Source organism: Ambystoma mexicanum, chromosome 2q (assembly GCF_040938575.1).
Source record: "Ambystoma mexicanum isolate Mex_15411 chromosome 2q, UKY_AmexF1_1, whole genome shotgun sequence".
Taxonomy (NCBI): Eukaryota; Metazoa; Chordata; class Amphibia; order Caudata; family Ambystomatidae; genus Ambystoma; species Ambystoma mexicanum.
Window position 1 is genome coordinate 1439216955 of NC_090924.1, and position 16149 is coordinate 1439233103.

At 48.1% G+C, this 16149-nt stretch overlaps 1 protein-coding gene across 1 annotated transcript in view; it reads right to left on the reverse strand.

Annotated features, from left to right (window-relative positions):
• Positions 1–2572: 2572 nt before the first annotated feature.
• LOC138570244 (E3 ubiquitin-protein ligase TRIM15-like) overlaps positions 2573–16149 on the reverse strand; it is a 541749-nt gene continuing 528172 nt past the window's right edge. Inside the window, exon 6 of the mRNA XM_069648994.1 lies at positions 2573–5034. Coding sequence (XP_069505095.1) covers positions 4439–5034 — 596 coding nt within the window. The 3' untranslated portion in view covers positions 2573–4438. The remainder of the gene's footprint in view (positions 5035–16149) is intronic.

Consider the following 16149-nt stretch of genomic DNA (forward strand, 5'->3'; position numbering starts at 1 on the left):
GGACGCCGCGGAGCCTACTGAGTCCGGGGACGGCTGCACCCTGAGGCACATAGGAGCGGAATCTGGGACCCAGTACTTCTCCTCGTACCGGTCTCTCTTCGCAGGGGCCGTGGACGGGTTCCTCAGAAGGGACAGTCCCTCGCCCCAGATGTCGTCCAACAGCGGGACTGAGAGTACGATTTTCCTTTTGGCCTCTCGTCGTTGATACAGGAATCCCTCCGTCTGCTCTTCGGGGCATAGCTGGAAGAGCTCCGAGGCCCTGTCGATCATGACATGAAACAAGCCAATTTCGTCAGGAGGGGGAAGTCCGGGGAGGGGGCGATGGGAGATCTGTTCCGTCGTCGCCATCTCCATCTCATCCCTCAGCGGAGGGGATGGAGGTGAAGGATGGAAAGGTGGGGGTGGATGGACTTGCCTCCGTTTGGCTGGAGGGCTCCCCGATGGTCCAGGTACCGATGGATCGTCCGCCGACGGTAAGGGAAACCATGTCCTTAATGCTGTGCACAAGGTGTGCAGTGTCAACAAGATGTCTTCCGACCAGTCCGATGGTGCTGGCATCGGTTCAGACAGGAGCAGCGGTAGAGGCTCCTCCGGTTCCTCCTCAACCTGCTATTCTTCATCGGCTCCACCATCTCTCTCTATATCCCCCTCATCGGGATCGTTCCCGCAGGCCCTGACCTCCTCGAACCTCTTGTCCAGAGTTGGATTGAAGACAGACAGGTCATCCTCGGAGGAGGTATCTGAGTCCACTAGGACTACCCACCCTCCTTCTCGGCCGGGGCTTCACAGGGGTCTTTTCGATCTGTTGGAAAGACTATTCCCTCCTGGATGGCAGGGAAACTCTAGGCCTGGAGGCAGTCTCCACTACGGGCTTCGTCAGGGACGCCAAAAATTCCTCAATCGAGGCCTTAGCCGGTTGAATCTGGGCCTTCACGACCTTAGGTGTGTCAGAGGCCTTCACCGTGGGTGGAGGGTCACCGCCCCGCTCCCCCTTGGTTTTCTCCATCAGGATCGGCCGGGGCTTCTCACGAAGCTTACCCAGGTTCTCCAACTTCCTTTTCACCGAGCCGAGCGTTGGCTCGTGGTTGACGGCGTCTGTGACATTGCGCCCGGCCTGGCAGACGAGGAGCCCGAATCAACGGTGCCCGCGGACTCGCAGTCCTTTGCCTTCTATTTGGCCCCCGTCGCCAGAGCACCCTCAAAGGTCTTAGAAGACTGCTCAGACTTCTTCTCACCTGCTGCCGGGCTCTTCGCCTCCTGCCAGTCAGCGAGCCGTTTCCGACGGTCCTTCATGGTCCGGACGGACATTTTCTTGCAGAACGCTCAGTCCTCCTCCATGTGCGACTTGTCGGAGTGCAGGCAATAGAGACACCGAGAGTGCTCATCCTCCTTGAAGACGTTCTGTAGTCCACATCCTGGACAGTTCCTGAACAGCTTGGATCCAACGGGTGTCGAGTCTCCTTTGTCTTGAGCCATGACCACGCGGGGTAGGCCTCAAAGATCTTCCGGAATCCTCCAAGAAGTGAAATTTGATGAAATATCTATCGCCCTTGAGGTCCCCGTTAATCGGAAGATGTATCGGTGGAGCTTGAGGCTCGAATTGACTGAAAAATTAGAGTAAACTCTTTGAAAAAACACAACACGCAGTAGAAGCTCGAGAGCTAAGCACGAGGACTCCCAACACTTGAACGTGCGGTAAAAATCTGAAGATGGCTGCCAGAGGAGGGGCTTAGGTAGAGGGCAGTCATTGGCTGGGGGCAGAATGACCCACAGACCAGTGATTGGTTATTAGTAGAAAGACAGTTCAGAAACAAAACAAACTGATTTTTTCTTTACCGAGGATTCCCAGCCTGACGACGGGGAATATTCATGAGAATGTGAATCCATGCCAGATCCCATGCTGGAGTAATGATAAAACATTGACAAAACCTGTTGTTTTTCACCCTTAGCATTAGTTCCCATAGGTGAAAACATGTGAATCCACTAAACAGGCACACAGCGAAAACCGCAGGATGGATTTGCTCCAAATTGAAAAAAGTTGGGCATAAAACAGTGCAGATGTGCCTTTTGGTGGTTTGGTGTAAATCCATGCAGTAGAACAGGCACCAAAATCCTTTATATATCTCCCATGGTACATGGCACCAAGGGAGGTTTTTCAGAACGGTCCACTTGTAGAAACAGAAAAGACACAGAGCTTATCCCAAAGCATCAGTCTAAAAAATAAATGGATTCCTATGGAATCTGCCAGTTTCATTGCAAAATTTGCAGCCGGATTCCATTACAATCCAAAATAAATGCTGGCTGTCATGCATGCATGGCAGGCTGCTGCCTTTACACGTTTGTGCAATACAGAATGTAAAAAAAGATCTTTTGTGTTTTTCACTTTTCTTTTACACTTCGTATTGCAAATGTGGAAGATTGCATGGAGGTGTTCCAAGTGCACATGTTGGTGGACCCAACATACAATTTCCACTCTTTGCAAAATGATCCTCAATAAAGTGTGGTGAGGCTCGGCTCCCATCACACCGAGATCAGGATTTCCAAATCATCAAGAAAAAATAAGTACATGAAATAACACATGATCGTAGCTTTATTAACCACATCAAAAATGGAAGACTAAAATGCAATTTGATTTGCTTCCTCCAAAAAAACTCCAAGGATCTACTCTTGTACTGTAAATAGTAACAAACACATCAAAAGAACATACATATTCATTTTTTAACACAGATTCATTTTGGCATTCATGATGTGAAAATCATTAGAACATAGGATAAAGCAAACTGTTGTGTGCGTTACATACACTTCTCCTTTTCCATTTCACTGTTATCCTTAATGAATTCCCCGATTTCCTTTCTAGCAAGCTCTCCAATCGCAGTCCTTTTTCATTGGACATTAGCTTCAGTTGGAGGACTCATTGTGGACAATGGTCACTCAGTGGTGCGTTGGGAACTGTTACAAAGTGTTCAAGAGGTCAGCGTTAGGTACTTTAGAGTTAAGTCCTCATTATGACAGTTGTAGTGGAGGAAAGTAGCTCTGAGGGTTATCGCGTCCTTTTGCCGACACTCGTTTTTCCGATGGGTGTTTTGCCGCAGAAGTTTTGATGAAAATTCCCATTAAAATTTGGTGGGGTTGGAAGGTCTGGAGGGGGTAAATAAAGGGTTGGGGGGCAGGTAAATAAAAACATTAATTGCATTAAATTAACGAGGGATTGGGGGATCCCCCCAATAATTTTTTTTAAAAGCCGGATTTTCAGCAAATCTCCTACGGCAAAACACCAATCGGAAAAAAGGGGGTCGGAAAAATGACATTGAACCCTCTGAGGCGGCCATTTGCAGAACCTGTTTTCTCTTCGCTATAAGAACAAAGCTCTCCTGCGTTGATCCCGGGAGTGATGGAGGTGGGGTCAACTTTTACATTGTTGGGCTGGCATGGTTTAGCTCTTTCAGGAACAGTGCCTGGTGAGCCAACTTTTGCCAGAGCAACGTTCTGTGGAATTTGCAACCAATTGCTGTACTGCGACCACTATACTGATCTGCCTCTGAGGTCCGGACAACACCTGCTCCCATCCTCCTACAGCACCGAAACTTGCACCCCCGTCCCCAATTAAAAAAATATGACGTGTCCTCACTTAATGACCACTCCCCGGGTGGTGTATAAACTACCCACCTCTTCCAATAGCTCAGGAGCAGATGGTCTAAGACCTCACTTGACGCAGTGAATCTAGGTTGCAGGTACCCCCTTGTCTCAACAATAAAGGCTTCCACAACTCAAGTCAGAGTGCATAGAAGATGGGTGCTGAAAGAGAGAGGCGGCACAGGCCAGCCAGGAAAGCAGTTTACTGCTTGCAAAACCAGCCCCATGCAGCACTACACTCCAATGGCTAAGCCAGGTGAGCTCCATCGCTCAGACAAGCCCCATTTAATTTATCATCCAGTTCTAAGTTTTGATTGCATTATGGGATTTGTAGTTTGTATTTCGCATTATGAATACAAGTTCAAGAATGTAAACAGAATAACAAGACTAGATGGGAAGCTCTGATTACCACGATTACACCAGCATGTACACCCTGACCCGCTCCAGCTTCACCAAGCTTGGAAGCCAAAGGCAGGAGGAGCACCAATCCTAGTAAGACTACATCATCCATATACCAACTGGTGCCCAAGAGCCCTTCATCACCCTGACTTGTGCACAGCACGCATGCTGACACACTAGTCATGGAATCGTTCTCTGCCTTCTGGAATGTGGGGTTTTCTTTTCTAATAGTACATGTCGGGCTACACATCCCAGAATACAGAAACAGGACTACATGAGAAACGCATGCCTACCATGGCATCCTTGGAGAGCTTGGAGAAATCCAGGAGAAGGCAGGAACACCCACCATGCTACACTTGGCAGGCCGGTATGGACCGCTATACAGAAAGAGGCTGAGGGCGAACTTCTATATGAGGCGCAGATCAGCGCCATCCTCGAGCATGAAGTAGGGATAGACCTTCTGAGTGAAGGCGGCACCTTTGAATGTGTAGAGAGGCTGCATGGTGTCAGTGTCGTACACGGAAAGCTGCCCCCCGTCGTAGTCTAGATACACCCCCAGATTCTTGAATGACACGTATTGCAGATTCACCCCCAGATTCACCTGTGGCTGAAAGCAATAATTTCGATCGTATAAAGGATTGGGCAGCTGTTGCCCCCCATACTTCACAGCCCAGAGAACCCACACTTGCTTCATCGCCGACTCTCCTGCGATACCCAATGACACTCCTTGATTTTGCAGCAGCTGCAGCTCCCAGTAATGCCTCCCTGAGGAGTACCCCTCCCTCCCCAGCACACAGTGGGAGGCAGTGAACCGCTTGGTATTTTGCGTCACCCTGGGGGCAAACACTCCTTCATTGTATGGTGATGTGTTCATGACATGAGCTGAGGCAAATTTGTTGCGGAACGATGTGTTCATGGCTTGAGCTGCACCACTCGCACGTCTTCCTCCCTCACTCAGGGTCAGGGACTGATGAGCTGTGTCTGGATCCAGAGTCACTTTCACTGCAGAGAGAGGAGAGAGCAGAGAGGCCAAATGATTAAAGGAAGAATGAGCGTACACAGAGCAGAGAGGGATAATGTTATCGATAGTGGGGCAAATCTCCACCGTAGGGATTCCAAAGGCCTGGCCTTCTCTGGCAATGTCTCAGCATCCGGGGTATCCAGAGCAGAGTCTATCGAGGAAAGGAACAAGGAAGGGGTGATGCGGTGGTGGAAAGAGGGTCCGGATGAAACAAACAGCGGGGTCGAAGCAGAGGTGAGCGGGTACATGGAAAAGGGGTTTGCAATTATCCGTGAGCATGTCGGATGCATGTCGATCTAGCCAAAGTAGATCAAAGATTAGAATTGCAGGAATTAGGATGGTAAATTCTAAAGTGTCTGAAGGAAAAGGACTATTTATCAGACATACATAATGAGTAGAGCAAAACCATAGAAGGAAACAAATAATGTGGTTTTTATTTAGTGCTTGTTACTGCAAATGTTACCGTTTTGTAGGTTATAAGTGATACACTGAGCCATGGGATGGTTCGAATGAGTATACAAGAACTTCTTCATACACTGTGTGCATAGCGGGCTCATAGAAATGAGACTGTAGATAGCGTAACAAGAACATGGAAATTGAATAAGTATAGACACTCTACCACCTAAGTGGCCAATGAGACTTCAAACCTCCAACACAGCACCCCAGCCCAGTCAGTGATGAAACCCCTATGCAGGTGCTGAAGTGACCTCCACAAGGTTGCAATGAGCCAACCACCTTAGATTGACGGGCCCTCTACTCTAGCAGTGTTGAGTCCCTCCCACACCTGCCACCTATGTGATGACCACCTCTCCCCGTACAGGCGAGTTTGAGTCCTCTCACTAGATTATGATGTACCTTCTACCAGAGGTGTTGGTGACCCCTCCTCTCACGTTACTGCTGCAGTACCGCCCACACTCTCAGCCTGTTTATTCCGCTACTGTCCAGGTCCTCCAGCACTCAACTGTAATGCATAAAGGCTGCATTGGCTATCCCATAGTAACCATCGAACCCTGGTTGGCATCCATCTGGAGAGCTGTTTACTATTGCCTGTTCTTCTGTAAGATACTTGAATGATTACCGTTGAATCGACTCACCCTCTATCCTAACGCTGAGAAGCGGCTTAACCCCCAACAAACCATGCTAAAATCTACTGTGACCTCTCTCATCCAATCATCTCTCATCTATCCTCATTCTCTTAGAGCTCTCCCACCTTGTTGGCCACTCACTTCTCTAGGCATCACATGCATGGCACTTCATTGGGTAGACGGCTATCTAATTGTCTACAGGAGTGCTTTACCTGCCCTATCACACCTCTACTGGTGGGTGTTCCCCAAGGATTGTGCGTGGTCCCCTTCTACCAGCTCCCTTTGTAACACTATCTCCTCATTGGCTTTCTTCCATCATCTGTATGGTCATGATCTGCAGACATTATTCTTCCCTTTCTTCCCCTGCCCCCTTGAATCCAGCATCTGTGCCTGCTTCACTGCTCAATGCACTGGACAGCTTTCCACTGGTGAGTCATGCTCAAATCTGCAAAGATCAAGATTCTATATTTCCAGAACCCTTCACCCAACATACTGTCCTCCTATATCTCAGCTCCTGATACTCTCATGCCCCCTGCTTCCATGAGGACACCACGAGTCGGACTTGACTAATATTGAACTAGTGTCCTTAATCAATTACACTGCCACAAAAGTGCAGCCTGAAAAAGCTGACCACCGCTTACCAGCCACACTACCTAGCCCCCTCTTCAATTCCTGTTCTATACACTCAACTGCAGCACTAGTGTCCTCAATGTACTTTCAGAGTCCACCCTTCTCTGAACCCGACAGTCACTGACTTCACCCTATTCATACTTTCCAACATTGCTAAAGGCCCCGCCCCGCACATCTTCATATCACCACTAAGCTTACTTGCGTTCTGCGAAACACAGATAATCCCTTTAACGCCTGTAATGCAACACATGACTACTCATCCCCTACGACTCCAAAAACATTCCTTGTACATTCTAGATTATGCACTGGGGTCAGCCAACCTCCACCAGCCCTCACACATAGCTGTGACTTAAGTTAGGTGAGTTACTTGCTCCCTTACGCTGCAATGCCTCTCCTATAAGACTTTCTATACAAGAATCTGGTTCAACCTTCATGTCTGCCCTAAAAGCTAGGTTTTTCCACCTCAAGACCTCACACAGCTAATCAGGTCTGTCCATTAGACCCAGTTAAGTGTGTTCAAAGGAGACTAGAGTGGTGAGGGGCGAGGACAGGGCCATCCCCGGGTTCACATGTGGGCCAGATATTTTGGGCTTCCAGCACCACCAAGAAAGCTGGGGTCGGGATCCTACTTCATAGGCACCATAAGCTAACGGAGGTGTCCCATTGGGAGAGTGATGATGGGAGGGCCCTGGTGGTGTCCGGTAACCTCCACAACTCTAGGGTCACCTTGGTATCCATCTACTGCCCCAACGTCGGTCAGAAGGAATTTATCCAAGAGGTTATGAGAGAGGTGATGCTCAGGGTGGAAGGCCTCCTGCTGCTGGGAGGGGACTTTAACATGTGGGCGGACCGGGACTTGTACCATAGTGGGAGGATCACTCAATCAGGCAGTTTGGGGGGACATCCGGAATGGGGCCTCAGGGACCTGATGTGGGAAATAGGGCTGGTGGATATTTGGAGGGACTGTCACCCCAAGACAAGGGGATACACCTTTTTCTCAGCGGTCCATGGAACCAGGACGAGATTGATTATTTGTTCACAAAACACCAATGTATGAGTAGGATAGAGGCATGTGAGATCCGCCCAGTCAACTGGTCAGACCACGATATGGTCTGGTCAGATGTTAGCATCTCCGGTCTAAGAGCCAGGGAATCCCTGTGGAAATGTAATGACTTTCTATTGAGGGATTGTGATACTTCAACTACCTGTTCTATCAAAATGATGTCCCAGCCAGCAAGTAGTTTGTTTGGACTAAAAGAGAGCCCAATTCTTTTATTAATCAACTTTCATTCCTCTCTTTTTAGGTAAACCAGAAAAAAAGGATACGTTTTCTTCAATCATTCCACGCTTTAAAGAGGAGATCGTGTCAGTGAGGTAATGCCAAACAGGTAAGTTATTTTAAGAAGAATGTTAGTTCAGTTTCATCTCTTCCCCTTTACTGTCTTTATTTCTCCCCTCTTCTATGCTCTCCTTAATTCTTCTTGTATCAGTCTTTAGTCTCCCCTCTTTGTTTTCAGCCACCTTCTCCTTTGTTTCCTTCTCTCCCTGGCTTTATGTTCTTGAGCAGGGAGCTTGTTTACTCTTTATGTCGCATCAGCTCGAGTTCAATTCACACAGTACTCTTTTGTTATCACCGTATGATTGTGAAAGGCTCTCTTGTTATGAATCCTCGCCGTCGGCTGTCCCAGCGAGATGGAGACGGTTTAAGGCAATCGCCTTCTATGTAGGGTCTCTCTCTCTCTTAAGGCTCGGATTCTGCATTCATTCTTGATCGATTGTTTTCACTGTCACACAGGGCTTCGGCGATTCGGTCATCGACACACTTTTCATCCAGTCTTTCATGTTCGCCGCCTGCGTTAACGCAGTTCATAAAAATGCCCTTCCTCTTTCTTTCACACAGTTCGCTTCTACCTGTCAGTTTTCGGACTGCGAGTGTCTCGTCACCTTCTTACTGCCGTCGGCGATCAGCGATTCGGCTCCGCCCCTTGTTTCGGCTCTGCGGCTAACCTCCGAAGCTTGATCTTCCTCCCCTTCGCTTCAGGTGACTGCCTTTGATCCCCGTCTCCAGGCCGCTCCGTTCCCCTGTGGCGAAGCATCATGGCGCTTCTCTCCTCCTGCTGCACACGAGCGACAACGGTCGCTATTTCCCTCTCCCTTCCGGAGCGCAACGGCGCTACTTTTCTATTTCAACTTGACGAGTTCCATCATCTCCTCATTCAGGCAAACGACACAAAAAAAAAACATAAACAACTGAAGTCTACGCAACGGCGTAGGCTTCATCCAGCAAAACGTATTCTTCAACAGCTGTTCTCAATACGCCCAGCTGAAAACGTTGGGCTCGACCTCCTCCTCGTCAGCCCTGGTTTCCTAGGATACCAAAAATACAGATCTCATTAGAGGAAAGTCCGTACAGGTATCACTTCTTGCATCTATATCCATGCTTTAATAGGGCTTCCCCACTGTACAGAACATTTGTAGAAGCACGAATAACCCAGCACATTGTCACAGGGATACAGTCTTTAGAGAAGAAATGTCCGCAGCAATCAAAGAATTCTTCGAGCTAAATGACACAGGAGAAGTGGACAGGGAAATGGTATGGGAGGCGGCGAAGGCAACCTGGAGGGGCAGGCTGATAAGTGAAGGAGCTTCAAAAAAAAGGGTAAGGACCCTCCTATCACACAGGTTGAGGTCGGAGATATTCTCCCTGGAAAGAGCTGATGGGAAGGAGGAGGTGGACAAGGAGAGAGACCTGGACCTGGCGAGAGAGAAGAGACAGGAACTCAGGGATCTGGAATTGGGCAAAATTGCAGCGGGACTCCAACACCTCCGTCGGAAGTATTATGAAAAAGGCGACAAGGCCGACGCTATGCTGGTCGCCAAACTCTGAGGCCAAAGGGCGGATAGGTAGGTCCAAAGGTTTGGGGATGAGGCAGAGGAGGGTGCACAGACCCGGGAGGCATTGCAGAGAAATTTGCTAGTTTGTATGAGAGCCTATATGGGAGAGAGGGGGAGGTGGATACGGAAGCTCGGGAGGCGTATCTTGATGGAGTCTCCCTCCCGATCCTAGGAACATCTGAATCCGGGGCCCTGGCCGCTCCGATAACAGAGGAGGAGGTGCTGAAGGCAATATCTGAACTCAAGCTGGGCAGGGCCCCAGGGGAGGATGGGTTTACCGCAGGCTTCTACAAGGCCTTCTCGAGCTTACTGGTGGGTTTCTTGGCAGGTTCATACTCAAATATAATGAAGACAGGGCGGGCACCCCTGTCATTTGGCAAAGCACTGATTACGGTGATCCCTAAGGAGGGGAAAGACCCAGAAGACTGCCGCTCCTACAGGCCAATCTCCCTCCTCAATGTGGACGCCAAGCTGTTCACAAGGAATATCGCAACGAGGTTGGACGGCTATATGCCGAATCTAATCCACTCTGATCAGGTGGGGTTCATACAGGGGAGACAGGGGGCTGACACCTTATGTAAAACCCTCCATATCATGCGTATCGCAGCCCCGAAGGGTGAAGACCCAGTCCTGGTGTCCATCGATGCTGAAAAAGCCTTTGATTGTGTCGACTGGGGGTTCCTACACAGAGTACTCAAGAAGCTGGGGTTTGGTATCAGAATCAGGCAGGCTATCAAAGCCCTGTATGAGTCACCTTCGGCTAGAGTAACGGTCAACGGACGCATGTCACATATTTTCAGCCTCCAAAGAGGGACGAGGCAGGGCTGCCCACTCTCCCCCCTTCTCTTCGCCATGACCATGGAGATACTTGCAGAATACCTCAGAGGTTCTCCGGGGGTGTGGGGCATAGAGGTGGGAGACCGCACCTTCAAACTTGGCCTTTACGCAGATGATATCTTGCTCCACCTGAGGGAACCTACACAGTACGTTCTGTCCGCCCTATAGATAATTGCAGTGTTTGGCCGTTACTCAGGCTTCAAGGTCAATGTAGGCAAGTCGATGATCTTCCCTTTTGCCCCAGATGCTGATAGGTGTTTAGCAGAATTATCCTCTTTGGGCCTTCAGATTTGTGCGGATGGGATAAAATACCTGGGGATTAACATTGTAAGACCTAGTGAGGACTTGAGCTTGGCAAACTACCCCCCACTTTTCAAGAAACTGTTTAGGGAGATGGAGGGCTGGGCAAAGGGGCAAATCTCGTGGATGGGCAGAATAAATGCGATAAAGATGAATCTGCTCCCTAAAGTACTATACCTCTTTCAGATGCTCCCCCTGGAGGCCCCGGCAGCATACCTCGTCGAGGCCAAGAGGCGGATACTGAAGTTTATATGGCAAGGCCGGAAACCCAGAATAGGCTATGAGACCCTCACCCGTCCCAAAGAGAGAGGGGGCGTAGCCCTCCCAGACCTCGAGACATACCACAGGGCTGCCCAGTTCCGAGTCCTGGCCCCCCACCTTAGGGAAGACCCCAGAAAGCAGTGGGTCTACCTTGAGAACTCCTTCCTAAGCCCCATTACAGTAGGCAAATGGTTGTGGGTCCCATTAAAAAAGCTCCCGAAAAGGATTAGGGACCACCCCATCTTAGGAACCACGTGGAAGGCACTAGCGGGGAAGGGACTCAGGGAAAGAGTCACCACTTGGCCCTCCCCATTAAGTCATATTTGGTCCACACCAGTACTGGAGGAGATCCCGGGCCATGAACATTACCAGTCTTGGTTCGAGGCGGGGCTTTGCAGGGTTGGCCAATTGGTGAAGGAGGAATCATTCATATCCATCCATGAACTCGAGGAGGCGCTAGGAATTGGCAGACTCTCCCCACTCCTATATCTTAGACTTAAGGGTACCCTAATGAAGCCGAAATTTAAGGAATGTATACAGAGGAAACTCACTCCTGTTGAAAAAGTCTTGGATTGCCATACAGAAATGAAGGGCCTCATTTCCCTCCTGTATGCTGCCCTTTTGGCTCCACGGGAGGGTACGACCAGGAGCCTCAGAAGGAGATGGGAAAGGGATCTAGGCCGTGCCATTGGGGATGGTTTCTGGGATAAACTCTGCAAAAGGGCTTTCAAGATCTCATGACAATATAAGACTCATGCTGTCAAGCTCCTCCATAGGTGGCAGTATGACCCGATTACTCTTTCTAGGATGTTCTCGGACATTGTCCCAGTGTGTTGGCATGGATGTGGGGAGAGAGCTGACTATTGGCATATGTGGTGAACATGTCAGAAAGTCCAGTCTTATTGGACGGAGGTGCTTAGCTGGATCAGAGAGGCAGGGGAGGGAGACTACCCGTTAGAACCCACCTTAGTGCTCTTTGGCCTGCAACAGAGGGATGAACATTGGGAGAAGCTTCCGGACTTAACACACTTACTATTACTGGCAGCAAGAGCGGCACGAGCCAGGTCCTGGAAAAGAGCCGTTCTTCCAACAAAGAGAGAGTGGGTGATAGTGGCCAAGGACATTTACTTTATGGAGAGGTTGACGGGCACAATACAGGGCTCAAGCGTACAGATAGAAACAGACTGGCTGCAATTTATGGAAGCTTTTGTCAACACAGAGGTCAGGTCCGTAGGGTGATTGGAATGCTCCACTCGGCCCGTAACCAACTTTTCCTATAACATTCATTGCACAGAATCTATTAGAGTCGAGTGTGCATCGACGGACATGGGCCCAGTTCGCGCCACCCAACAAGAAGTAATATGAAAGAGCGGTCACTGAATCCCGAAAATGGGGGTGGGGGAGAGGGGGCGAAAGTTTCAGAGACTTTTGACTCTGTTATGTTTTCAATTTGCTATGGGCCTGTGCCCAAAGGTACACCTTATGCAGAAGCTCATATGTTTTCTGTCTAAAACCAATAAAAATTGATTTTTATTTTTAAAAGCATGACTAATGATGGGAGTGTGTGGCAGTGACTGCCGACAGAGTATTGCAGCATTGCAGTCTTTTTTCTGCGTTCATTGTTCGAGGCGGAGCAAACCCTTAAAACCAGCCTGCTAACGCAGAGCGTAGCGGAGTGTTGCTGGAGTGTGTTGCCTGTGTACCCTGTGGCTCAAGGTTCAGCCCAGCCAAGTTAAAGTTAATTTCCAACATGGAACCGGAGCCGAGCATCCCTCAAAGTGTTCCACAACGCACACGAAGGCAAGCCGGCCTGCAACTCACCTCAAAAGCTTCAGAGCCTTTGAAACAACTAACGGACAAACCAATGGCTTCCACTAAGGAACCCACCATACTGCAAGGTACGTGTATTTTGAAATGTAGCAGTTCTATGCTACACACGTCCACTCCAAAAGTGGCGGCAGCACAATCTGATGAGGCGTTGCCCCGTATAAGTAACCATGAGCCAAAATCCATCGGTCGAACTCCTTCGTCTAATCAATCCGCAATGTCTGAAAGTATGGTGGGTTTCAGAGCTCCAAATAAACTTACTGTTCCTTCCCCTAAAACACCTAGCGAGACGTCAGCTCCTCCCTCTTCTGCTGTCCTGTGGAAGGCAGAAGGTTTTTTTGCTACAAGCTCGAAAACCCTCCAAAGCTCCAGCGGATGTCTTAAGCAAACATTAGAAATACACCAAAACAATCGTCCTGCCTCCCAAACAGACGGTGAGATAGGTGTCTGATCTAGATCTTTTGACTGTCGCCACTGGTGTAGCCGAACGTACATCTACAGTTGAACCAACTAACAACACATCTTCAAACCAGACGCAGGTGGACACCAGCACAAAATCTAGTGAGAAAGCATGACTTGTAACTGAATCAACCACTGTTGCTTTGAATGCAAACTCACTAGAAAAAGACATTAGTTGAACCAATTCTAGATCCAACTATAAATAGAGTTTTTGTGGGCATAGATCATGAATCCTGTTTAACCCCCTCCTTGACAGACGCAACTCTGTAAACCTTAAATCCCATAGTAACTCTAGCTCGCCAGCATCTATTAAATACCTAATTCCCCAAGTCAAACCAGCAAAGAGAAGGAGGATGAATGACCTAAGCCTGAATCAAACCCCGCCATTTAATCAGCCTGCAAGAAACCCTGCTAGTCACCATGCTTGTAAAACAAGCAAACCACAAGCATCTGAACCGACTACACCACAATCCGCTACTCCAGACTCCTCAACAACCTTTTCCTTCTCAGCCTGGAGTGATTCTATTCTCACAAAGATATTGCAAAAAACAAACAAAGCACAACGCTCACAAGAGCCAGAGAAGAAAGCTAAGATCCACTCAATCCCAGCCAATTCAAAGTCATCAAGACATTGCTAACTCTGAGGCATTCTGAATGTCCTTGCTTACTTTCTCTCTTTCCCCATTCCTAAAGCGCTACCAAGCCATCAACAACAATCTTAAAGTTCAATCCACTTTTAAGGGCCATGATGAATTCCAAACTCATCTACATCAAATCATTCATAGATAATACAAAAGAAACACGGGCGTGAGATAAAGAGGTAGAAAACTACATAAGGAACCATTTAATGCCACAATTGAAAGAGGTTCGTATAGAGAAAAAAACCTCTGCTTGGCTTATCCAAACATGTTTTAAGAGCAAGCATAAAGCTCCATAAAGGAAATTTCACAAGGACAGCAGCAGAAATTACACTTGAGAAAGTTACTGACCACGTTTATGAGAGCGATGCACCAACAACAACAAACAATTGTTGACCCTTGCCTAAGATCCCACTCTCTTGAGGCAATACGCAACCAAGAACTTGCGATTTCCACGCTAGCGCCTTTAGCCTGTGCATCCACGAGCATGCAATCCATTCAGCAACAAGGGCTACAGTTAAACAATAGCCCACAGACAACCTCAAACAGAAATGAATCGTTGAAATCACCTGCAGTGGATGATATAATAAAGGTGGGAGATGAGTCACACCCCTCTAATTTCACTCGTGGAAGAGCAAGCACAAGAATGACCCCAAGAAGAGCAACATTATTCGATCTTCCACTCTAAACCAAAGCAAAAACATCCTGTAAAAACAGTTTCTGGACAACCAAGAATAAAACTGGAAAGACTCAATTGTGTATGCCTTCATGTCCCCTCTGCTCTAGTTTATAACCACCTAATAGAGGCCTCTACAACAGTCAGAACCATGGGCTTTGATATAACAGAGTCAAATGTTTGCAACACAAATTAAGAAGAAAAAGACACACCAAAAGAATGTAAGCCATCAACAACAATCTTAAAGTTCAATCCACTTTTAAGGGCCATGATGAATTCCAAACTCATCTACATCAAATCATTCATAGTGATGTGATAAGTGATGGAGCAACCACATCAAAAATGTCTTCTAGGACGAATTCAAAGCGCTCAGGAAAAGTGTCAAAGTTAGTAACTCAACATCAGACCAAAAATACGAGTGACTCATATCCACCAAAAATATCTTTTAACACCAGGAGGGGGTAGGAAGACCCCTATGGGAAACTCCAATTGAAACATCTAATACAAATAGCAACAAATCTTGGGGCAGGCTCGCAGCGGCCCTCTTAACCCACCATAGAAATTAACAAATTAAGGAGGAAGTCACTATCCTTTCCTGGAACGCAAGGGGATTTAACCATCTGTTTAACAACACAGATCACTCAGGAAGAGAATTTGAAATCATGCAAGAGCCTTGGTTAAGAGATACCCCAATAGTTCACGGTTGTTCAGTACACTTAAATCCAGTGAGTAAGGGAGCGAAAGGCTGCCCGATGTCGGGATTGTTGACAATCAAAAGATTGTAATTGTTTTGTAATTGTACATTTGTAAAGCTCTTATACACAAGTGAAGTGCTTCAAAGCGGTGAGGGAACAGAGGAATACAGAATCATTCTTAGGCACTGAAGATTCCGAATGATCTAACAAAAAATGACTAGCATAATAAGCCTGATGGCATTATTACTAGTGAACTGCAAGACAGGAAGGAAAGCAAACGGGGAGGAGAGGGAGAAGACAATACAATCCATAGACTACCATACTAGGCCAGCGACATTTCAGATAGTTCAAGTGCATGACAAAAAGTGCGGTAATAGGGGAGGGGAGGAGGAGGAGAACATACAGAAACAACTACTGTACTAGGCCATGGGAACTAGGCCTAGTGCATTCTAGAGTAATGTAAGTGCACAGACAGGAAGTGAAAGGGAGGGTGAGGTGATCAAGTGCACACAGTCAAGCAGTGCCATGGGTTAAGTGCAGAGAGGTTACCCTTCTCATGGAGCGAATTCAAGAAGTGCAGTAGTGGTGAGCAGAAGTACAGAGGCCTGTGATCAAGTGCAAGGACAGGCTGGGGAGCCTGGGACCTGTGAGGCTCTGTAGGTGCACCAGGCGACCAGTCAGCATAAACGGGGCAGAGTTAGGGAAGAGAAGGAGGAGGGAATGGAGAGGAGGTTGGCAAGGGAGAGGGGGAGAGAAAAAGAAAGGGAAGAGGAAGGTCTTAAGGAGTTTGCGG